Source organism: Phyllopteryx taeniolatus, chromosome 21, assembly GCF_024500385.1.
Source record: "Phyllopteryx taeniolatus isolate TA_2022b chromosome 21, UOR_Ptae_1.2, whole genome shotgun sequence".
NCBI lineage: Eukaryota > Metazoa > Chordata > Actinopteri > Syngnathiformes > Syngnathidae > Phyllopteryx > Phyllopteryx taeniolatus.
Window position 1 is genome coordinate 1,660,895 of NC_084522.1, and position 25,489 is coordinate 1,686,383.

Sequence of the window (25,489 nt, forward strand, 5' to 3'; positions counted from 1 at the left end):
CGAGAATCTGATTGGTTGCACAGAGCCCGAGGTCGAGAGGAAAGGTCTCGTCCGTCCGTGCCTTCCGTCCTTCTGCACGCACACACGCATACACACGCATACACGCACACTCACGGGCGGCCGTGACCACTCGCTCTGTGCTCGGCCAATCGGAACGCGGCGCGTCCGGCCCGCTCGTTGATGTACAAAGACAAGTGACGGATCGTCATAATCCTTCATATACCCATCGATGTTTTGGCCTGGATGGTTGAACTATTATAATAATAATGATTATAATAACAATGCTGTATTGATAATAATACTTAAACAAGAGGATGTGTATTTAGCTGTTTAAAACAAAAACAAAAAGTTTATATGTAAATATCAGCGTTATCCTTTTCTGATATCACTAATCATCTGCATGTTTTGTTTTTAATTTATCTGTCATCACTTTAGATGAGCTGTGCTCTCGTCACGCACACACGCACGCGTGCACACGGACACAAACAACTTCCTGTCCCAATATGTTTGTCGATTTTCATTTTCTATCCCTTTTTTTTTGTCCATTTTTACTTCCTGTCCCAATGTTTTTCTCCATTTTCATTTTTGTCCATTTCCACTTCCCTGTTGGCAATATTTTTACTTTGTACCCCGATTATTGTCCCATGTTTTTTGTTTGTTTTTTTTGTTTTTTTGCTTCATGTAGGTTTGATGGCAGTGTGTCCCAACACTTGTGTCCATTTTCAACTTCCTCTCCCGATATTTGACACACGCACGCACACACACAGACGCGCACGCGCGTGTAACGCAATACTGTCAATCACACGGTCGCGGCTCGACATCAGCCCGGTTCTCATCGATTGGTTTTAGCCATCAGTCGCTGCTCGGTTTTGCGTCGGTTTGCGCCCGTGCCGCCCTTACCGCCATGTTTGCATGACTTTCATTTACCTGCCTGTAGAGGAGGGGGGGTTGGGTTTGGCTTTAGGAGTTGGGGTGGGGGGGGTGGGGGGGGGCTTCTATCTACGAGATTGTAACCACGCCAGTGCGACTGGGCTAGTAGCTTCTTATACTCAGTACTGTAGATAAAAACAAAAACAACAAAAAGAAAAACATGCATGGGAGTCAAAACTATATTCGTGTGCGTGTGTGCGCGTCTGTGAGCGAGTGTGCGTGTGTGTGTGTGAGAGGTGGTCAACCGTGTGTTAACCTCCATCCGCAGTTCTCGCACTCTTCCACAGAGAGGTAACACACCTCGTTCACTTGTGTGTGTGTGTGTGTGTGTGTGTGTGAACAGCTCATCTGAAAACACCGCATGCAAGTGTGTGCCACAGAAATGTTTGTGAGGGAGCAAGAGAAAGGTGTGTGCGTGTGTATACGTGTGTGTCTGCTTGCTCACTACTGAATGTCTCACGCGCACACACACGTATGCCGAGTGTGTCCCGCCACACGCCGCTTCTGCACAGGCAGGAATGATCTTAACACGTGTTGTCTTTTCTAAAGTGACTGTGTGTGTGTGTGTGTGTGTGTGTGTGTAGCCAAATAGGACAAGTGCGTGTGTGTGTGTGAGAGTGTGTGAGGCGACACGACTTGTACGTTTGCTGTTCTCATTCCTGTTTTTTATACATTTGCATTTTTTTAAAGGCTGAGTTCTTTGAGTTGTTGGCCGCGTGAGTGTGCGAGGAGGCCCACCCTCCGCGTCACTGTCGCCCTGTCACTAATCTGCCTCTCTGTTCCAAATAAAAAGACCTGATTGGCTTAAAAAAAAAAAAAAAAAAAAAGAAAAGAAAAAAAGCATCTCTCTCGCTTGTCTTTCTTTACGCAGAGACCCCCTTGGTAAACAGCGAACGAGTCAATCAACCGGAGTTGTTGTCTTCGCGAAAGAGTGGAAGTTGTTATAGCTGCACCTCGTTTTAGTATTGACTTCCTGAAGGTGTGGCGGCCATTTAGCCCAATCCTTTAGTCCATTTTCACTTCCTGTCCCGATACGTTTGTCCATTTTCATTTCCTGTAGGTGGGGCGATCACTTAGCGCGAATGACCTTCATCCAATGAAGACATTTCCTGTCCAAATATTTTTATTATTTTTTTATTATTATTATTATTTTTATTACAGGAAATAGACGTGGACAAAGATTTGAATAGGTAGATACGACACGCCTCTTTCGAGTTGGCGTGCCTACGGCGACGCTAAGCTAGTAGGGTCAAAGTTGTCATTGCGTTCTTCCATGCGAAAACCAAAAGACGAGGATGCCGGCACATTGTGCTGCATACGGTTGTTGCATTTCCTGTCCCAATACTTTTGTATTTCCTGTAGATCAATAATCCTAACGATTAGTTGATGTCAAAGGTAGAATAGTTTTTCGTCAGTAATGTAAAATTTGCCATTTTCAACCATTGTGTAACTTTCACAGACATCTTTTGATTTTGAAGCAAGAACCCTATTAATTTTTAATGACTATATGGCCAAATCTACCAACATCAAAGTTAACGTTAACATAAAAGTCACCATTTCCAGCCAATCGTGCTACTTCCAGGCACGAATTTCCACTTTGCAGCAAGAACCTTTTGGATTTTGAAGGAAAATGACCAACGTTATTGCCTTCAATGGTCAAATAACTTATTTTAAGGTCACTATGTGTAATTCAAGTTCATCTTCAGCTGCAGTTGACAAACCACAGACAAATTCAAGTGTACATTTTGTCAGGTACGTGACATCACTACAAATATGTATCAGCACACTGTTGATTTTGAGCGCCGTTGAGTCCTCCCCATAGAAACGCAGCCGAGGAGATACCGGTAAGTACGCCATCTGGTGGCTGACTGAGGGACTAGAGCTAAATCAACACCTCATTAGGAAATCAGTGTGACAAGATGTGCGTTTAATCGGCTCATTATGATGTTTGCGTAGCAATTAGCCGCCACGTCGCAACGCATTTATTACCAATTGTGAAGCTGAATCAACATTATACATCGTTTTGTGTCAAATTCAACGCTTTTGTGGCTCTTTTGAGGAAATCAAGGCACGTTCCGACTGGTCGCCTGTGTTCCTTTTCCCTCGCTGATTGGCTGGAAACCCACGTGATCCGTAGCAGCGCTAACCAACCAATCAATCAATCAATCGGGCAATCAATCAATCCTATCAGCGACTTGCGATGACAAGCACCGCCGGCCTCGAGTGACCCCGGCCCGGCTTAATTGCTCTTTAGTACCTGGGTGAAGCCATGGACGAAGATTTAAGCCAACCATTTGGTAAAACGCCTTCAATTGTCACTTATTAGTTCGTTTATCAGCATTATTAGCAACGTGCTCGCTCATTGGCTAACTAATTACTTAGACTTGCTTCGCCGTTTCTTAAACATGTCTTTCAAAAAAGCCCAAAAGTTTATAATCCCTTTCCTCGCGAGGCTCCGGGGCCCCGCGGTAGACGTTTTGTAAGAAGCCCAAAAGTAGCTCATTAACTCCGGTGACCTTCTGTTTGGAGTCGGGGGTACATGGTGGCTAGCTAATAGCTAGCCGGCACGAGCTAATAATTAACATTCAGGTGCACACCGGGGGGCACTCATTAATGAAGTCACTCTACTTTAATTACGTTAATCTTATATGTTTAGATGTATTTTTATCAGCTTTTAGTCACCATGTCCCAAGACATTCACGAAAAGTTCTCCTAACTTTATTCAGCTGGTTTGTTACACTGTTAATATGCGCTGAAGGCTAAGGAACAGAAAAGTAATATTGCAGCACAGCACAGATTTGATGCGAAAGTCACAAAATTCAGAATTTAAAAAAAGAAAAAAAAAAAGAAAATATTTTTAGAGTATTTTTTAGATATGTAAGAAATCACAAAATGTCACCCTGCTGTACTATAATCATTTTTGTTTTATCAATTTTTATGTGTGCTTAACTATATTGGATTTATTTAATACCACTGATAATATGTGCTAAACGCAAATGCATGGAAAAGTAAGTCACACCACCAAATTTAATGTGAAAGTTACTGAAGTTGATTATTTCTAATATTTGTCTAATGTGAAATATTAGCCAGTATTCAATATATGTTTTAGGAAATTGTATAAAGCATCAAATGAAAAACGTTATTAATTGATTTTCTGTAACAACCAGGTTAACCTGGGCCTTGTCCTCCTATTTTGTATTAAAACTCACATTATATGAATGGAAATATTTGTCAAAATTATAGGTGTGTAAGCACAATAAAGCAGCCATGAAAGAAAAACAATCAATGTAAGAATGCAAATTATTTTGGTTGTTTTGTGTGTACACACAAGACTGCTGTTTTAAAGCAGCAACAAGATTCAATGTTTATTTGTCATGGGCACAGTAAAAACACAATTTTAATACAGGACAATGAAATTGTTTCTTTGGTAGTCTCACACCACTTACACAAAGAATTTATAAAGACCCCCCCCCCAAAACAATTATAAATAATGAAAGATAAATACGCTTTCAATCGTCAATCAGTTAACCAATTATTTAATACAATAAAAATGTTAAATGTATATTTAACATTTTACTATTCTTTAATTTTGTTTATAATAATCAATCAACCAATGAATGAAATCAAGAAAGAAAATGTAATTTATTTTAACTGGGGGGAACCCCAGCAAAATTAATCTATCAATTATTACAAGACTCTTGATCATGTAAATGCTCATTGGCTGCGCTCCCCCGTCACCTGTTTTTCCAGGCTGTCCGAGTCTCCTTTGTGAGGAGCTGGAAACCAAAGGCAGCCAGGAGATGAAGAAGACCAGTGAGGAAGGTGAGGAGGAGGATCTGAGGGATGAAGAAGATGGAGAGAACGAAGGCGAAGCCAGTGAGAGAGCGCCGCAGGAAGAGGCGGACGCCAAAAATGTCACTAAAGTGGACCACGGGAGTCCCGAGCAGAAGAACAGTAGAAGGAGTCGAACGAAGAAGCCCAACCAGTGCCCGAAGAACAAAAAAGGGGAGAAGGACGCCGTCGAGGACAAACCCGAAGCGGCGCCGGTGACCTCCGAGGAGAACTCTGCTCTGACGGAGCCCCCCGTCGGACTCACGAGCGCCTGCGACCTGTCTGAGCCAGTCTACCTGGGCTGTGGCGGCTCGGGTCCGGAAGGGCCCCCGGCTCCCGTCCCCGTGGTGGACTCGTCCCAGAACTCCGTCCCCATGCAGCCCGCCTCGACCAAGAGGCCGCCCAGCCCCCTTTTACAACAAACCGTGTCCCAGCACCCCCCGGAACCGCTAGAGGTGACCCGCAACTAACACGTTTACACCTAAAGCACTTTTAACGCTCGACAAAAGCCATACCCCAAATAAAACATTCCGCCATTTTGGTTCAAAGCAGCCATTTTAGGGTCCATTTGAGCATTTCCAGTCGTCATTCGAAGACAAACTACAGTAAACCGTTGTTTATTCCGAGATGCGGGTCGTTATTTATCATATCACTATGTATATTTTTAAGTTTCATGTATGCATTCCAATGCCAATTTGTGAAAACGCACATTAGAGAGAGGTGCTAATATTTTATTTGTCCACTTGAGGTCGCCATCCTATTGGGCATGCCCATCTTGAATGACGTGACCAAAAGCCCACGCTTCCTCACACTGGCGGTCCTGGCAATGCAGTCAGCAAAAAAAAAATCATCAAATGTGCAATAAATGAACCGCGGTATAGTGAGGGATTCCTGTAGTCTGAAAATCCAGCCCCCAAAGCCACTTTCACTTAGCATCATGAAATTTGGTAGGACTAACTAGTTTGAGTTGACTCCCCAAAAAGGGCTCAAGAAGCCATGTCTGGAAAGACTCAGGAAGTCTGCCATTTTGGTTCAAAGTGGGCATTTTGACCATTGCTAAGTTACCTTCAATAACAAATTAGTTTGAAAATTCAGCCCCCGAAGCCAGTTGGACTTAGCAACATGACGCTTGGTAGGCATGTCGCTCATAAGCAGACCCACAAAAAAGTCTCAACAAGCCATGACTAAAAAGAGCCGTGAAGTCTGTCACTATGGCTCAAAGCTGCCATGACCAACTTGTGCGGTCTTGTGGTATTATGTACCATTGATCAGAGTTGTTGTTGTCTGTGTCAGATGGAGATCACCCAGGTGTACTCCACCCGTCGCTCCATCCGTTACAGCACCCGCGGTCGGGGCCGGGCCCCCAACTTCCCGCTGCTCCCCGAGCTGGAGAGCATGGCGGGCTGCCTGCTGCCGCCGCCGCCCAAAAAGAAGACGAGGACGTTTTACAGCACCGGTGAGTCCCACATCAGATTCAGTCTTACTGTTTGCATTTGCTTGTTTGGTCCATTTGTGTGTAGTTTCTACGTTTTTTTTGTTTTTTCATGTGTATGTGTGTGTGTGTGTGTGTGTGTGTGTGTGTGTGTGTGCGTGTAGATCAGTTGGAGCACTTGGAGGCCTTGTTCCAGGAGGACCACTACCCTGATGCTGAGAAGAGGAAAGCTATCGCCGCATCAGTTGGCGTCACTCCTCAGAGGATTATGGTCAGCCTCCCAGCCTCAATTCGCCGCTACGCTAAACGAGTCTTCACATGGCGTTATCCCTAGTAATATTTACCCTTAGGAAAGCCTGGAGGGATATAAGAGTGTCTTGTCCTGTCCTGTTCGGGTCTTGTCTGGTCCTGTCCTGTTTGAGTCTTAACCTGTCCTGTCCAAGTCTTGCCTGGTTAGGTCGAGTTAGGTCCTTGTCTTTTCTTGTCCTGTTCAGTGTTTCCTTGTCTTGTCCTGTGATGTTGTTTTCTTGTCTACCCGTCTTGTCTGGTCTGGTCCTGTCCTTTTCTGTTCTGATCTTGTCTGGTCATGTCCTGTCTTGGTCTTAACTTGTCCTGCCTTTTTCTTGTCTGGTGGGATCTAGTCCGGTCCTTGTCTTGTTTTGTCTTGTCCAGTGTTTGCTGGTCTGGTCTTGTTTGGTCTGGCCTTGTCCTAGTCTTTTCTTGTCCTGTCTTGTCATTTTCTTGTGCAGTCGTGTCCTTGTCTTGTCCGGTCAGATCCTTTCCTTGTCTATTCTGATATTTACTGTTCCTGTCCTGTCCTGTCTGGGTCATAGCTTGTCTTGTCTTGTCTGGTCTGGTCCGGTCCTGTCCTTTGTCCTTTTCTTTTCCAGTCCAGTCCCACCCTTGTCTGTTCCGCTCCTGTCTGGTTTTGTCCTTACTGGATCTAAACTAATCGCATCCAGTCGTTGTCTCTTCTAATCTGGTCTTGTCTTTAGTTGTTCTCGTTTTAGTGTTAATTGTTTGCGTGAGCTGACCATTTGCGTTGTTGTGCGTCAGGTGTGGTTTCAGAATCGCCGAGCCAAGTGGCGTAAAGCGGAACGCTTAGTGTCGAGTAAAGCCGAACAGCGGCACAGCAGGGGCAGGTGGAGCCCCGCCCGCCCACACACCCTCCCCGCAGTGCCCAACATGGCCGCCACCGCAAGCAGGTAGGCCTGCGTGTGCCGTTTTTTTTTTTTTTTTTTTTTTTTTTTTTTTAATATACATTGACAGGTGCTGCAGAATCCCCTGTATTGAATAACCCGATGACCACCGCTCCCGCTTTTCAGCACGGGGGCGCCTGTGGTCCCCGGACACTTTGGCACCAAGATGCCGACGCTGGAGCCTGTGCGACCTTTCACCACACTGTCCACGCACACCTTGTCCTCCGTCAGCCACCTGCTGGCCACCAGTCCAGGTTTTTGCATGGCACTTCCTCATGCAGGCTACTCAGTTTACACAATCTAATGACATCCAATATAAAAGTTGTGTCAAGATAATATTGTGGTGTAAAAGTCATCTCGTGTTAAAAAGCAGCAGATGAAACTATTGATACTCTAGATACACAACCTTTGTTAATAAGTGATGCAACGCATATAGAATAGGCGCAAGTTAATGTACGCATAGTATAGTGGAGGCGTCAAAACCGGGGGTCGCGAATGGCTTTCATGTCAGCGTTTAATCTGTGCCTTTCATCTCCAAGGTCAGTCCAGAATGAAAGAGCAGCCCGACTTCCACCCCCGCCCCATGCGCAGCCCTCCCCCCCTGAGACGAGCCAGCCTCCCCCCCCTCGCCGCCGCCGCCTACGACCTCAACACGCCGCCGCCGCCTCCTCTCTTTGTGGACGACGGCGCTTCCTTGGCCCACTGCGACAGCCAGGCTCTGCAGACGGACGCCAGGTCAGCGCAGTGACACAACCTCACACCTACGAGACCGCACTCGGCGGACACTACTTTAGGTGCACCCGCGCCATCGGATCACTGATCAATTAAGGAAGAAACCGCTGCAAAATTCATTCGTATATGTTTGCATCAAATGAACATTTTCTTTTTACTCCGAGTACAAATGTTGTCATTTTCAGCATTTATCTGGAGAAAATGAAAATGATTCAAAATAACAAAATGATGTTTTTTGGGTCTCCAGAGCTTTATTTATATTATTTGGAATACTAATAGTAGAAAGCTACTATATGAATAATAAAAATGAATATTTTATAATTTTGCATAACAAACAAATGAAAAAACTAACAAAATGGTTGCTTATAAAAAGATACAATGCAAATTTAATTGCTCTCAAAATACATTTTAAATGATTAAAACAATTTAAAATAAATACTATAAGAAATATTCATTCCTTCATCTTCCGCTCCGCTTATCCTCACTGGGGTCGGCGAGGGCGTGATGGCGCCCATCCCAGCTATCTTCGGGCGAGAGGCGGGGTACACCTTGAACTGGTCGCCAGCCAATCGCAGTAGAAGAAATATGATAATGATATGACGCATTAATGATCCAGTTTAAATCAATACATTTTAAATTGAAATTTCCATCCATCCATTTTCTGAGCCGCCTTCTCCTCACAAGGGTCGCGGGCGTGCGTGCTGGAGCCCATGCCAGCCGTCATCGGGCAGGAGGCGGGGTACACCCTGCCAGCCAATCGCAGGGCACACATAAACAAACAACCGTTCGCACTCACATTCATACCTACGGGCAATTTAGAGTTGTCAATTAACCTACCATGCATGTTTTGGGGATGTGGGAGGAAACCGGAGTGCCCGGAGAAAAGCCACGCAGGCACGGGAAGGACATGCAAACTACACACAGGCGGGGCCGGGATTCAAACCCCGGTCCTCAGAACTGTGAGGCAGACGCTCTAACCAGTCGCCCATTGCGGCGATAGCTTTCCTCTCCTCAGCATCAGGGTAGTGATGATGGTCCTGGAACAAGGCCTCCAAGTCCTCCAACTCATCTACACACACAAACACACACACATGAAAAAACAAAAAAATGCAGAAACTACACACAAATGGACCAAGTAGTAAAAAACAAATAGTTTTAAAATAAATGAATATTGTTCAAACAAAGCTCGGTGTCCAGTGAGTATTTCTCGATGATATTTGAATGTTTTTGACCAAATGTATTCATTTGCTGTATTTTGTGGTCAGTTCTCTGTTCGACTTCGCCGACAAACTGGACTATCTTGCGCCCGGCCATCAGAGCAACGCTCAGCTGTCCTTCCAGCTGCCGACGTCTTGCCCGCCCGGGCAGCTGCAGCAGCAGCAGCAAACCTCCACGTCTCTGCCACCCCGCGTGGCCTTTCTCACCCCCTCGCCCTACCTCACCCCCAACCCTTCAGACGCCATCTCCACCTCCTACTTCACCTTCGGCCCTGCGGGGAACTCCACCGGCGGAGTCACCTATTCCATGGGGGGCCACTCCTACGTGAAGTCGCAGGGCGGGGGCCAGATTTTGTTGCAGCCCACCAACCATCACGGTGAGTGTCACTGGACTACCAAGGTAAAAGTGGTTCAGTGAATCCCTGCATATTCACGCTTCAGCATTGGCATATTCGTAGATTATTTTAATTATCTTTTCATATCCTCCGCTATTCGCTGAAAGTCCCGTTTCCTCGTTGCTTTAGTGCTCAGGTTGAAGCAATAACATTTCTAATTTGGCGCCGTCTAGTGGAATCTTAGTGTTGTTGTTAGGTTAAATTAATTGATAGTGTTTTTGGTGTGTGTTTGAGATGTCCTGTTTTGTTGGTGGTCCTTACATGCAGTCAAAAGTGAAAGTATGTTTCTGCTTCCCTCCCAATGCAGCTAATAAGAGGCTGTGTTGTCTACTTGTCTGTTACCATTTGCCTGTATCCCCTAACATTTCTATTGGCCTGTTTCTGTAAAGTGCTAGTGTGCAGATTGGTTTTGTCAGTATGCTAGCTAATACTAATGATGGGCCTCAAGTGAAGGTAGTTTGTTTGTGTTGAATAATTACACTACAGTCTAATACAGTCGTTTATGGAACATGGGTTCATGACTGTGTACATGCTAGATGAGTTTGAGTTGGTGCTTTATGATCCTCTCGTTTTTAAGTGCTTTGCTTTTTTGGTATTTACAGAAGGGCTTGGTCCCAATCACTGTATTATTATTACTATTATTATTATTTATTTTTTTACACGCCTTGTGACAGTAGAATTGAAGGAAGTCGGGGGGCAGCACCTTTTACAAAGATGGCATTTTCCCGCCTTTTGTCCCCGTGTTGTTCTTCTGTATAAACAGCACAGACACAACAGTCGACCCAGTAAATTCCCACATTCAGAGTTAGCATGAGAGCTGTCTCAGAGACGGGACACGGAATTATGAAGTTTTAACACTCACTTCTCCCGGGCCGTTGTAAACGTTTGTTGCTAACAGAATGCTGGGATGAATGGAACCGACACGGTATGGGGGGGACAATGTCTACCCAGCAGTTTTCCGTGTTTGCATGCAGGTGGCATGGCGTCCTACCAGTCGTACCCTTGGGCTAACGTGTACGCCCAGCCTAGCGTTCGCCAACTGGCTCCCAATTACCCCGCCGGATTCACCGGCGCCGCCGCCCGGGACCTCCAGATGGCCTCGTCCTCCGCCAACGTGTCCACGTGCTTCCAACGCACGTTCCCGCATGACGGCACCACCGTCCTCCCGCCCGTGTCCAGCTTGCAGCCGTCCCGCCTCAGGGCCGAGAGCGGGATGGCGGCAAAGGGGGCGGCGGTGGCCCCTCTGCTCCCCTCGCAGGCCAGCCCCGGCTCCCTTTGCAGCCCGGTGGCGCCTTCTTGTGTCAAGATTGAGTATGACAGCCCACGAGAGATTCATAGCCACTTCCACTGTGACTTCTCTCCCATTCAATTTTGAACATCTGTGTGTGCGTGTGTGTGTGTGTGTTGTATATAATCAATAATAATAGTATGTTTCTGATTGGGTTTGCTGCATTTTGCAAGGTTGCAATAAATGTGTGTTGTTATCTTTAGACCTGTGTAAATCAATCCTGGTAGTGGGGGGCCGGGCTGTCAGTGGGGACTTTCCACTATTACGTCGCAATTATACAAACCATCAATACTATACAAAAATAGAACGGTAGGCAACTGTTCCATGTACATCAATATTTTTGAAAAATGCAAATACATCATTCTCACCAGAGAATGAAATGTATTTGTGTGTGCAGACTGCCACAGGCATCTTTTGCTAATTGAACAGTTTTGCTCTGATCAACCAATAAGAAGATGGAAAATGCTGATATTACTGTAGGCCAGTTTCTTGGGCGGTGAATTTGAAATCTGAATATAGTTGAAGTCAGTGGTTCTCTAAACTTTTTACACCAAGTACCACCTAAAAAATACGGAACTCTCTTAAGTACCACCATCATGTACAAACATCTAAATAAAAAAGTATATTTCATATTGTAAGTCACTGTAAAATTATGCACATTTTAAATATTAACACTGCGCTTAAATTTCAGAAAATTAAAAACTGTACCAAAAGGATGATCAATGATTGATTTTCTTATGGAATTCAGCGTTTAGCACGGCTTTCGGAGGATTAAAAAGAATAACTTGGATGTTTGCATACATACATGTCGCTTGCTAGAGTGCGGTATTGCTTTCCACTTTGGATTGTACTTGACTGGTGGATGTCTGGCAAACCATACTCCACATTTTTTTCATTCATTCAGTTTTGTCATTCCTCGATGATGTAAAAAACATAGCATATATATATATATATATATAAAACAAAAAATCTATTCACATTTTATTTATAATAATTTGAAATCAGTGTCCAGTGTAATCATATACAATACAGAAGTACAAAATAAATATATACTACTTTATATGTACTAAAATAATTACAAAAATATCAAATAACTAATAAAAAAAGAATCTGTTTAATATGTAGATTTGTCAAGTGGGTAAAGGAGAGAACCCTGTGGGATGCCACTTCATGTGCAAAACCTGATAGATTTTTGAAATCAGAAATACCTAACCATATAAATATATAAATTGCATAAATAATATAAATGCTATAATATGTATAAAACCAATTGCGCAATTATTTAATGAGCTTAATGAATAAAATGTATACAAATGGAGAAATACATTTTGATTCACAGATTTTGGGGAAGAAAACTGCTAAATGAAATATTATGGAAATCTTATAGAAATGTGAATGGAGTGTGCCTTATGTGGTTCGCGGGCCATACTTTGCCCACCCCTCGCTGCCATGGCAGAATGAAGTGGCGTGGTGTTTAGCATCGTCGCGAAGCCTCCAATACCGCATGCGTGGAGCCTCGTCCCCACCTCATGTCCCCACCATAGTCTGCATGGAGAAGTCACAGGATGATGGATGTGAATGATGGGAGTCAACTTATGTAACTGCTGCTGCGCTTTTAATGAAGCGCCCTCTTTTTCCTCTCGCTTTTTCCCGCTCGCTGGCTGCCTGCCTTGTTGCTGTTGGCAGCAGAAACACTTCAGTCTGTGTGTGAGGATGTGTGTGTGTGTGTGTGTGTGAGATAGAGACTGAGATTGTGTGTGAGAGTGAGTTACTGAGAGAGTGGGTTTGTGTGAGTGAGAGTGAGTGTGAGAGTGAATATGGGAGACCGTATGAGCGTCTTAAATGGGTTTTTTTTTGTGAGTGTATTCCTGACAGTGTAGGAGAGCGTGTAAGTGTGTGAGAGTGTTAGTAAGAGTGTGTAACTATGAGAGTGCGTTTAGGAATGTGAATGTGTGAGAAATTGTGGCTGGGAGAGAGCCTGATAGTGTTAGATAGTGAGAGTTCGCCTGAGAAAGTGTGGGAGAGTGAGTGCCTGAGGATGTTCGTGTGAGAGTGTGTGTGTGTGTGTTGTGTGTAAGAATGTGAGCGTGTGAGAAAGTGGAGTGTGTATGAGAGTGAGCTCCTGAGAGAGTTTGTGTGATGGTGAGTGTGAGAGAGACTTTGTGTGAGGAGCTAATGGTGAGAGAATGTACATGTGAGTTTGTAAGTGAGAGAGAGAGTCTCTGTGTTCTTCTCAGTGTCTTAGTGAGTGTATGTGTGAGTTTGTATGTGCAAGAGTTGGTGTGAGAGTATGAAAGTGAGCTCTTGAGAGAGTGTTAATGTAATGCTGTATGTGTAAGAGAGTGTCAACAAGAGAGAGTATAACTGAGAGTGTGATTCAGCGTGTGTGTGTGTGTGTGTGTGAGGGACTATTCACACCGTGCCCAATCCCCGATTTTAACTTGTGCACGGTCCTGGTCCGCGCTTTGGACGGGACACTGAGCAGTCTGCAATTAAGCCCCCCCCCCCCCCCCCCAACTCCCCCAGCACTTCCTCTGCTGTGAACAGAGAGAGTATAGTATACAGGTGGAGGGCCTGAATGTATGTATGTGTGTGTGCGTGTGTGTGTGTGTGTGAGATGCTTCATTCCACCACTTCTAAGTCAACATTGACAGAGATTTGAAAGAAAGGCAAACTTGTTTCAATATTTATGTTTGTGGTGAGATCTTTGCAGCATTCCCCCCACATACAGTACACACAGACACAAACAGTTGTTTTCCAGTGTGGAACAAAGCTGCCAGACATTTCAGTTGTGCCGGTTCTCGTCCCAAAGATACAAAAAATAGATGTGGCGGAAGAAGGCGACAAAGTGAGAACAGAAGTGCCTTCATGCAGGAAATACAAATAGCAGATTATAGCGGGTATCTTTTTATTTTTAGTTTTTTTTTTACAGGGGGCTGGTAATACATGCAGTGTGAGTTTGCTTTTGGCTTGTTTGCGCGCTACGAAGCTGGCAGTGCACCGTTGTTGTGTTTGATGCTCTCTGTCGAAATGTGCAGCCAAAAAGGACGACTTACAGGAATATTATCTAATAATACATGTTATTTGTGTCTGTTTTTGTTGGTTTGCCGGTAAAAAGAGACAAATAACAAGTGGGCAAAGGAAAGATCCCTGCGGGACGCCGTTCCATGTTGTAAAGATTTGAGAGACTTGAAATCTGGAAACCTTAATTGTATAAGCAATAAATAAATAAATACTAGATAAATATGAGTAGCTATACTACATAAATTGTAAAGTAATCAGGAATATATCATGAATAGAACATCTTTTTTGTTCGTCACTATATTGCAAAAAATTCTGAAATATAAAAACTGTTTTAGAGTAATATTTTATTTTTTATCATATAAGAAACGTTATAGTCCCAAAATATGAAAAAGTGTTTTAAGTCACAATATCATAAATAAATGAAAATATTTAAAAATCATATTAATTTTATATATATTATATATATTTCCTAGAGTTATTTTTCAAGTTCAAAGTAAATCCTTTAAAAAATAATAATTAAAAATAATCTGTGGCATCTCTTGCATCATTCCCCCACCAAAAATGCCAGAACATAGCCACATCCTTGTGAAATTATTTATGTAGGTCTCATTTTTTAAATCACTAACTGAGATTTAAACAGGGGTGTGTAGACTTTTTATGTCCACTGTATATGATTTTTATGTCCACTGTATATGACTAATACATTTTACATTCAATCCCACTGAAGAAACGAAGAAAATTTTAATTCGGAATCATTTGCTTTGAAACATTCACAGAAAGGGAAATCATAACTCCTCAGTAAATCCATTAAAAAGTTTCCCAAAGGGGTCTCGCACATAATTTTTCATCATTCCAAAGGGAAATATTATTATTTATTTTTTTTTTTTTTTTAAAGGGAAATGTTAATTCAAAGTTTAATTCATTTGCTGGCTCTCTTTCTAACGCATGAAGAGACTTTTTTTCTGTTTGTTTTTGTTTTTCTCCTCCATCAGGACATGTTCCAGGCCTGTTTTGCTGATGGATGCTCCCGTGTATGTGTTTGTGTGTGTGTGTGTGTGTGTGTGTGTGTGTGTGTGTGTGTGTGTTTGTGTGTGTGTTACATAACCGCACTGTATTTATGTATACATATCGTACGTGTGCAAACATGCGTTGTGTCTCCCTTCTGAGCCAAACGTGGTGCGTCCCTGAGATGTCACGTTTTCCAGGAACTTCCTCGGACCTTTCATCTTGGGCCTGTCAGTATACGCACACACACACACACACAGACAGTACATATATAGTGTATATATATATATATATATATATATATATATAGTAATGTTGATTTTGCCGTATATTCACTCAAGTAGGAAATATGTGGGACCACTTACTCTAGGCTCACCCCTCCCTGTTTTGCATCCTCAATTGCGGCTTGTGTGTGGATGGAGTGAGTGTGTGTGTGTGTGTGTGTGTGTGTGTAAGGGGAGGCTAGAGGAATGCATGCTCGGCTGGGTGGGGTGGGATGTTGGTGGTAAAAAGAGGGGTCTCTGTTTCATGTGTATGTGGCTCCCATTGATGTGTGTGTGTGTATATATACTGTATATGTGAATGTAGTAAAGTGTTGTTTTTTTTTAGGTTTTTTTTTTAACCCCCTTGTGTTTACACCTTCAGGGGGTCCCGCCGGTGCCCACCTGCCACCGCAGCGTAAGGACTGGATTGCAACTTTGTTTTGTGAGTTTTGTGTTAACATTTTTTATTGCTCCGTGTGTTTTTGCCAACACAAGTCTTCCTAAACACTTATGGGGGAATTGACAAGTTTATGAGGTACAAATTCTGTGCTGGTTGAAGGGATGCTTCTAATATTGTGAGCCTTTTGGAACCAGTGTAAGTGTCAATATTGTATAATATGACAGACTAAGCAGCACATGCTGTTCTTTTCAAGATTTACTGTAGTTTGCATAACATTTCATTTGCTAAGAACTGCTTTATTTGTGCATGTTAATTAATTTGTCCAATTTTTTGAAAGTCACAATATTAAGACAAAAGTGAATTAAGTCAACTTTTTTTTCTATTATTCTACAATAAAAAGTACTAATGTATGCAATATGTTATGCAAAAGTAACACTATTATAAAAAGAATCATAACATTAAGAGTAAAATCTGATTTATTACGGCATATGTGAAAAAACAAAGTCAATATATTGTAATAAAGAAGTAAGTAACAAAAGTTGCAATAGATTAAAAAAAAAAGTTACATTTATGTAACTAAAAGTCACAGTACTATGAGGAAAAAAAACATTGGATTTGAAAAAAGTTCAGTTTCAAGAATATATTTTTTGTCACAATACTACAAGAAAAAAGTAATTACAATGCAAAAAATAAAATCTGGTTTTCGTCGTAAGGTTACCACAATAAAATGTTATTTTTAGTTATTAGAATTAGAAAATCAGATCAGTCACAATATTTAAAGAAAAATGTCACAAGACTCAAGTTAGTAAAAAGATTAAAACAACAAGTGGGCAAAGGAAAGAACCCTGGGGGATGCCATTCAATGTGCAAAGACCTGATAGACATTTGAAATCACTAATCTCAATTTGGGATACAAGTGTTCTGAGTTGTGAGCGTGGTCACGGAACGAATGAACCTCGTGAGTTAAGGCACCACTGTAAAGCTTTTAAACACACACGTTCACACACCCACACACACACAGACGTGCAGTAACACACAGTGAGCAGTCTGTGTGTGCATCTATCCCCTGTGACTTCCGTAAATGTGTTTTGGGAATGTGCGGAGAAAAGAGGAATTCATGTTGGTGTTTATTTGGCCCGATCCGAGCACCCTTACCCCAGCTGCTCCTGTACCCCCTGACACACACACGCACACTGTACCCAGCACACACACACACACACACACACACACACACACACATGCATTCATACCTGTCCATCCTAGGTGTGTTTACCTTTCCCTGACCACCATTTTTGGTCCTCCCAGGGCAGGTATTTCCCTCTTTCAGGCACAAACATGGCTAACTAAAAGAGTGTGTGAGTGTGTGTGTGTGTGTGTGTGTGGGGGGGGGGGGGTTGTTGGGTGAGTGAGTGTGTGTGAAGCACTTGCATTGATAACCTGCAGCTCGAAGTCCCTCAGTCTCACTCTCACTGTGGCCAGAAACTCCCCGGGTGCGTCCGTGTCTCTCTCTCTCTCTCTCTCTCTCTCTCCCTCTCTCGACCCGCCGTCCCCTCGCAGTCGCCCTCGCTTACCGCCATGACGCTCACGCCGCCGCTGCTCCTCGCGCTGATGCTCGGCCTGATGGGCGCGCAGGCCACCGTCGACCTCCGCACGGCCGCAGCCATGGGTGAGTAGCGTCAGTTATGATGGATGCGCTTCATTTTGGGGTCCTATTAGTGCAACTTTTCTTGTCACTTGCTGCACTAAGAGGAAAAATAACACTGCATAAAAATACCTAATTATTATGAACAAAATGATGTAATTGCATAACAAAAATCACAAGAAAAGAAGTATTTCTCTGTCTGTAGTGCTGAAATTGGCGTACGTTTGTGGATGGAGACTGCGTGAACTACTACTACTGTATAGTGTGTAGTGTAAAGTAGTGTCTTGTGGAGTGTCGCGTCAAAGCTGGCGGGAGGGACAGATGTGAAGGGCGAGAAGGGAGATTGGTGAGGTTTCAGTTGGGTGGGAAAATCGAAAATCTGGCCTCCCTTTTAACATATTTAAGTGGATTTCTATTATGATTTATAATTGTTTTATTTTGTAATTAATATTTTTTTTTTTCTCACCCCAAAATGTTAGTGTAATTCATTTTAATTTTATAACTATAGCTATAATTATTGTGTATTTATTTTAGTTTCATTATTTAGATATTGTCCAAAAAAAAATTAAATTCATATTACTATTAATATTGTATTATGTAATAATTATTTTTACTATATTCATTTATTTTGGAATTAAGTTAAAATAATTCTGCATTTTTGATTATATATATTTTTTTGCATTGTTTTTTACATTTATTTCTTTTTATCATTACCGTTTTTTGCGTGGCTCCGTCAACCTAATCAGAGCTGCTTAGAAAAGTCTGTGTAGATATGTCGTAGTCGCCATCTTTTCCTTCCTGCCACCTCCATCATCACTGTCATAGAAACAGTCACACGAATGGTGATTTATTCATTGCTTTACTTGAACATATAAATGGAAAAAAAAATTGTATATAAAATGACAAATGAAATAGATAAAGAAAAGAAAGCGGCAATGCAGTACATCATTCGACAGTTTGCATGTTAAAAAGAAGCAAGAGGATATAAAAAAAAATCTTCCATGTGAAGAGATAATAGTCGTCCTCATTGTCGCCCCCTACGTGCAGCGGCGGGGCTATGCAAGACGCGCCCCACCGACCTGGTGTTTATCGTGGACAGCAGCCGCAGCGTGCGGCCCTCGGAGTTCGAGCAGGTCAAAGTCTTCCTGGCCAAGGTCATCGAGGGCTTGGACGTGGGGCCCAACGCCACCCGAGTGGGCGTGGTCAACTACGCCAGCCGCGTCAAGAACGAGGCACGTGGGCCCACTCGCATCCAGATCTTTTCAAAAAGACGACACTTTCTAACCTGGACCGCGATTGCGTGGATGTCCATTAGGTGTCGCTGAAGACGCACCGCACCAAGGCCGGCCTGGTCAAGGCGGTGACCAAAGTGGAGCCGCTGTCCACGGGCACCATGACGGGCCTGGCCATCCAGTTTGCTCTCAACGTGGCCTTCAGCGAGAACGAGGGCGGTCGCGTCAAGTCTCCTGACATCAGCAAGGTCAAACGCATGCAAGACTGTGCAAATGTCATGTCATTTTTTCACGTACGCTAGTTGTGTACCGCGATACCGACCTGTGGAGTACCTTACCTTTCCCAGTGCCTACGTTGACTGAATTAGTTACAAACTGGGGCTCTGTTCAGAATGATTCAAATCGCATTCAAACTCATGTTAAACACGAGTCGCGCACACCTGCCACCATTTAAAGTGTCTCTGATTAACGCTAAAGTTCAGATGTTCTAGTTGCCTTTTCCTGACATCGATTTGCTTTCTAGCAGAATCCTGAAGGATTTGTGCTAATACTAACTGTAATAATTCAAAATAAATTCAGATGTTCTAGTAAGCTTTTCCTGACATTGTTTCCATAAGATAAATAGCACTGTACAACATTGGACTGCAGCGAAAAAAATGACTTAATTTGATCATCGACATCAGTTGCACATAATTAAAATGTTGTAAATGGACATCATTTTCCACTCTTTGAAAATAATACTTAGTTTAACAGCTTTTAATCATGTGCAACCAATGTACATTTGAATTAAGTAAATACAAACGTTGTTTTTTTCCCCCAGTGTGTATAAAACATACCAGTAATCAAAATGAAATGAGTTTTCCCTCAATTGCAACATTTCCCCCCTCCACCCACACACACATTTTTGCCGTTTTTCACCACACTTTGAGCAGTTTGTCCATCGTTTCGCATACAGAGGTCCGCCACTTATAAACTATTTTGACACCCTCGGGTGGCATTATAGCACTGATTGACTCCTGCTTCAGTATAGTACTGTACATATCGCAGAAGTTCTTCGCCAAGACAACTGCACGCACGCGCCCATGTTTTTCGACAATTTTTAACTTTAATTCAATGGACATTATCCGCATCTTCTAAATACCGGCACACAAAACTGAAAATGTGCGTATAAAACACAACTGCGAGGTCACCAAACCGAACGTCCGTTGAAGTCGTCCCGTGCTGTCGCAGGTCGCCATCATCGTGACGGACGGCCGCCCCCAGGACAACGTGAAAGACGTGGCCCAGCGGGCGCGCGACGCCGGCATCGAGATCTTCGCTATCGGCGTGGGCCGCGTGGACATGAGCACGCTCAAGCAGATGGCCAGCGAGCCCCTGGACGACCACGTGGACTACGTGGAGAGCTACAGCGTCATCGAGAAGCTCACCAAGAAGTTCCAGGAGGCCTTCTGTGGTAAGAAGATGATGATGATGGCGGTAGGGGGGCGGGTAAAGAAAGAAATGCTGTCATTTTGCTTGCTGATTGACTGAGGGTAAGAAAATTGGAGAAACAAAAAATCTGCATTGCTTCCTTACTTTTAACCTGCTCGCCACTGTGCTATCCCCACCTAGTTAGTGCCTTAACGTTTCGCTTGACCTACCTAGGTAGTTCGACACCTCCCTATACTGTACTTTCCTACATACAGTAGTTTGATACCGACTGTACCTACTACGTAGCATTATCTTGACCTAACTAGACAGCACTATATGTACCTACCTAGTAAAGTAATACCTAACCTTCCCTTTTCGCCTCTACAGTGGACCCCCACATACTCGCGGTTTGGCACCCACATATTCATCTAGCCGCAGTTTTTTTTTTTCTGCGTTTTTTTCTCTCCAGTGGTTTTCAATTTTTTTTTTTTTTATGGGGCGGGGGGGGGAACCAACCCTGAAAACACAAAGTGGCAGTTTATTCCTGCTTATTCAAGAATTTGGGGCGTTTAAAAATAAATACATTTCAATGCGACCAAATAATGGGGGTCCACTGTACGTAGTTCTACATCTACCTACTTAGTACATTACCTTACCCTAAACCTGTTTACCTGATGAATTAATACCCCACCTCCTAAAACCTTGTAAATGTTGCTGTATGTCTAAAGGATAATGTAGTTATCCAATTTCTTTCCTGTTTTAAGGATCCACTGCCTTCAAACCCTCAGTGGATCATTAAAAACCCACCGACTGACATAGTTATTATTCTCCCTCCTTTCCTCCTGTGTGTGTGTGTGTGTGTGCGCAAACTGCACTCTCACACACACTCCCAAACACGCACAGTGTCGGACCTGTGCGCCACCGGGGATCACGACTGCGAGCAGGTATGCGTCAGCTCGCCCGGATCGTACAAGTGCGCCTGCAAAGACGGCTTTACCCTCATGGACGATGGGCGCAGTTGCAGTGGTGAGTGCGACCGGGCACTAGTCCATATCCTTGATATCCAGATTAAAGTCCATGTACTAGTTTGCTAAAACAGCACACTAGTGTGTCTAACTAGTAACATGTTCCCCCCTCCCCCAACAACTGCCTTTGATTATCAAGGATATGGACTAAATGCACAAACGGTTTAGAAAAGCCGTTTGTGCATTTATTCCAGATCTTTGACCTCCAGATTAAAGTCCATGTTCTAGTACGCTCTTCTGCTCTCACAAGTAAAACCTTTCTGCGCACTAGTAAAACAAGTTTGTCTTATTAGTATGTTTTTTTTTCCCACTAATGCCTCCCACTGAGCCTAGTGAAGCGCAGTCATTTACTAGTAAGGTTCAATTCCCTTTTACTATTTGGCCAAAAGTGGCACTAGTAATGGAAAATGCTCAAACTGCGCTAACCCAAGTGTTGGTGGTTGGAATCCCGGCTCCAACTGTCCACTGTCCAAGTGTCCTTGGGCAAGACACTGGAACCTAAATTGCCTCCAGGTCGCATTGTAAATGAGAAACTTAAACAAAGGAATAAAAAAAAAACAATGGGCATAATCTTGCAACGGCTAACAATTCATTCAACTATTGCACTGAATTGTCTTACAAGTGAGGACAAAGATCGTACTAGTTCATGGACCTTAAGCCGGATATCAAATAAATCCTTCGACTTTCTATTCCCTGGTTTTAGCGTAGATGCGAAGCTACGAGGCTGACGTGCAACGTCTGTATGCATGTGTGTGTGTGCGTGCGTGTGCGCGCAGCGTGCAGCAACTCTGCGACGGACGTGGTCTTCCTGATCGACGGCTCCAAGAGCGTGCGCCCGGAGAACTTTGAGCTGGTCAAGAAGTGGATCAACCAGATTGTGGACAAGCTGGACGTGTCGGACAGCAAAGCGCACGTCGGCCTCGTGCAGTACTCCAGCCTGGTCCGACAGGTAAAGACAAAATTTAGGTGATTATATCTCAAATATTGCCCATAAAATGACCACAAATTACTTCTCGAAGTTCTTGGTGAGGAGAGATACATACACAAAAATTATTATTTTTTATTTACAAATAATTTGTGCATTTTTTTTAAATAATAAATACAAATGTTAGATACAGCTGGCTTTTAATTTTTTACCTCACAGTGGCTTTTTCATCCATCATTTTTTTCTGTGGAGAAATACATGCAAGAGTTGTCAATTTTAAAGAGTTAACTGTGTATTATTCTAAATAATGAATACATTAAAAATATATATATTTGTAGGAGATTAAGGTGAGATGTTTGGGTCCAACTCCATATTGACTTGTGGAGAAAAAGTGCCTGCATGTTCGTCAATCAGTTCTTTGTATGGAAAAAAAAAATACATGAAAAAGGAAAAAAAATATTCTGAAAACGTTTTGTTATTTGTGGACTTTTTTTTTTTTTTTACTATGTGGATTTAAAAAAATAAAATAAAAAAAAAAAACATTTTGGGAGATATGGTCTAATTCCACAGCGGCTTGTAGACGAGAAATGATTGAGTTTAGGGCTTATTCCAAAATGGCTGCGAAAAAAACCTCCACTTCCTGTCTTTACCGTCCCATCTGTCCGCCATCAGGAGTTTCCGCTGGGCCGCCACAACAACAAGAAGGACCTGAAGGAGGCCGTGAAGAAGATGGCCTACATGGAGAGGGGAACCATGACAGGCCAGGCCCTGCGCTACCTGACCGACAAGAGCTTCAGCGTGGGCCACGGCGCCCGGCCCGGCGTCTCCAAGGTGGGCATCGTCTTCACGGACGGACGCAGCCAGGACTACATCGGCGACGCCGCCAAGAAGGCCAAGGAGATGGGTGAGCACCCATACCAAATAAGAAGGAACTATGTAGTGACCGCACAGGCTTTTTAACATTCTCAACAGGTCGGAAGAGTTCCATTTGTTCTGCGATCACTGTGAACTTAAAGCACTTGTATCTGAAATCACCTTTCCCCATTGAAATAAATGGAAATGCCATTAATCCGTTCCAGACATTTTTTAACGTGTTTTTAATAAGAAAAATAGCACTCTATTGCATTTTACTTTATAAAAACACAATATTAACACAAATAGAATGTAAAGAATTAAAAAGTTTGTGCATTATGTCGTGCTTTAATTCAATGGGCATTGCACTGCTCCTTCTGGTGTGTCCCTTGGCCACCAGGGGGCAGTGTAACACAGACAATGAAATCCTAAATTATTTTTGAAATGCATCGTAATTTGTGCATTTAAAAAAAAAAAAAAAAAAGGATCAATTAAGAGATAAAGGTGGGTTTTTATTTTATATAGGAAAAGTGCCCACATGGTCATTAATTATATCTTTGTGTGCAGACGTACAAGCAAAAAAAAAAAGAATCATTTAAAAAATATATTGTAATATGCGTAATATAAAATACTTACACATGATAATAATAATTTGTTGGGGATTAAAGTGGGTTTTCTTTTTATTCCATCTGCATAGTATTTGAGGGGGCAGTGTTCAACCAGTTCTTTTCATGGAGAACAACATGCTGAAGAGTAAGAAATTTTGTTTTTTACTCTTTTGCATGTTTACATTATTTAGTGCATGCGTAAACTCAATAATTTAAAAATATATATATTTTGTAATTTCTGTTTTGTTTTTTTTTAAATAATAAAATTTGTTGGCAATTGAGGTGGTTTTTAGTCTAACTTTTAGAATTAGTCACAAAAACAAACAAAAAAAGCAAAGGATATGTTGATGCTTACCGAACTGAGATCTTGGGAGGTTTTGTGCGACTTCAGCAGCACGGCGGACGACTGGTTAGCACATCTGCCTCACAGTTCTGGGGACCGGGGTTCAAATCCCGGACCCGCCTGTGTGAAGTTTGCATGTTCTTCCCGTGCCTGGGTGGGTTTTCTCCAGGCACTCCGGTTTCCTCCCACATCCCAAAAACATGCATGGTAGGTTGATTGGTACTCTAAATTCCCCGTAGGTGTGAATGTGGGTGCGAATGGTTGTTTGTTTCTATGTGCCCTGCGATTGGCTGGCGACCGGTTCAGGGTGTACCCCGCCTCCCGCCCGAAGATAGCTGGGATGGGCTCCAGCAGCCCGCGACCCTAGTGAGGAGAAGTGGTCAAGAAGATGGATAATTTTTAAGTTTTCATTGGAACTAATTTCTTCTGTGTGTGTTTGTGTGGCAGGCTTCAAGATGTACGCGGTGGGCGTGGGCAACGCCGTTGAGGACGAGCTGAAGGAGATCGCCTCGCAGCCCACCGGCGAGCACTACTTCTACACCGCAGACTTCAAGGCCATGACGCAGATCTCCAAGAAGCTGCAGATTAACATCTGCCAAGGTTGCGTGACGCCGCATACATACTGAAGAGATAATGTAATCTGTTCTCATGATATATTATTATCTCAACTCCTTTGAATTTCCTGTACCGACAGAGGAGGACCCGTGCGAGTGTGACTCCCTGGTGAAGTTCCAGAAGAAAGTAGAAGAAGCACTGCAGGCACTAACGAAGAAAAATATCCTTTATTTATTTATCTGCGTCTGAAAAGAAACAGGAAGTCTGCCATTTTGGTTCCGTGTGGCCATTTTAGACAGACCTGTCGTAGAGATTTTGTCAGATGGTCATGAAATTTAGTAGGCTTGTCTATCATGAGTATACCCACAAAAAAGTCTCAAGAAGCCATGCCTGAAAAGACACAGGAAGTCTGCCATTTTTCAATTTGAGACTAACTTTGGCCTGGGGGGGGGTCTTTGAAAGACAAACACGTCCTAGAGATTTTGTCATTTTGCTACCAAATTACAGTCACGTATACAGACAGATGAGCAATGCTAAATTTGTTCAGTTTCCGTTAATGTGAGTGGGTGGAGCATGGATGCAAAGTTTGATGACACACCATGAAACACGAAACTCAAATAACTCAACTCCACAAGGTCAGATTTTGACCAAACGTGTTGTTTGTGAAAAGTCAGCTTGAATTCTTCGCCGCCGTCTTCTTCTTCTTCTTGCCCTTAACGAGCGTCTCACTCGAGAATATGTCCAAGAGGATCGCTCTGCTGGAGAACAAAATCGTCTGAAGCCCCGCATGGCGTCATTCCCCATTAAACACACGGACCACCCTCGGCCTCCTGGGACACAAAAGGTGCCGGTTGCCATGGAGACTGTGCCTTTGTTAAAACAAGTCTTCCCTCATAGGGAAACACTGCAAGCCCACATGGCGTCACCTTCACTCACTTTTTATCAATCCTACTCATCACCCCTGCACTTCTTGTATATAAAATGCAAGAAAATGAATATGATTTGTCTCATCATAGGGGTACGACCATGCTGTGTATTTTCTAAATAAAGGTGATTCAGGAAGTACATCAAAGGTTGTGATACTGTTTGTTTTTTTTTAACCATTATTTACCCTCAAGAAACACATTTCACACTTTGTTTTTCAAGAGGTGGTCTTCCAGGACCTCCGGGACCCTCAGGAA

The 25,489-nt window shown here is 43.1% G+C and overlaps 2 protein-coding genes across 5 annotated transcripts; both read left to right on the forward strand.

Moving 5' to 3' along the window:
• Nucleotides 1-3,086: 3,086 nt before the first annotated feature.
• LOC133470913 (homeobox protein unc-4 homolog) lies at nt 3,087-11,226 on the forward strand. 3 transcript variants are annotated; one of them, XM_061759863.1, is made up of 9 exons: nt 3,087-3,227; nt 4,681-5,216; nt 6,055-6,217; nt 6,358-6,464; nt 7,250-7,398; nt 7,519-7,646; nt 7,932-8,127; nt 9,390-9,718; nt 10,711-11,226. In XM_061759863.1, the coding sequence occupies exons 1-9, from the start codon at nt 3,200-3,202 to the stop codon at nt 11,109-11,111; spliced, it is 2,037 nt and encodes a 678-aa protein (XP_061615847.1). In that variant the 5' UTR covers nt 3,087-3,199; the 3' UTR covers nt 11,112-11,226. The 3 variants fall into 3 exon arrangements, with proteins under 3 accessions (XP_061615847.1, XP_061615849.1, XP_061615848.1); XM_061759865.1 differs by lacking the exon at nt 3,087-3,227 and adding an exon at nt 3,380-3,519; XM_061759864.1 differs by lacking the exon at nt 3,087-3,227 and adding an exon at nt 3,808-3,938.
• A 5,878-nt stretch (nt 11,227-17,104) lies between these two features.
• matn1 (matrilin 1) lies at nt 17,105-25,380 on the forward strand. 2 transcript variants are annotated; one of them, XM_061759874.1, is made up of 10 exons: nt 17,106-17,382; nt 18,406-18,590; nt 18,674-18,838; nt 19,821-20,043; nt 20,904-21,026; nt 21,802-21,974; nt 22,623-22,854; nt 24,201-24,353; nt 24,448-24,528; nt 25,038-25,380. In XM_061759874.1, the coding sequence occupies exons 1-10, from the start codon at nt 17,292-17,294 to the stop codon at nt 25,085-25,087; spliced, it is 1,476 nt and encodes a 491-aa protein (XP_061615858.1). In that variant the 5' UTR covers nt 17,106-17,291; the 3' UTR covers nt 25,088-25,380. The 2 variants fall into 2 exon arrangements, with proteins under 2 accessions (XP_061615859.1, XP_061615858.1); XM_061759875.1 differs by lacking the exon at nt 20,904-21,026 and having other exon boundaries at nt 17,105-17,382.
• The last annotated feature ends 109 nt before the right edge of the window (nt 25,381-25,489 follow it).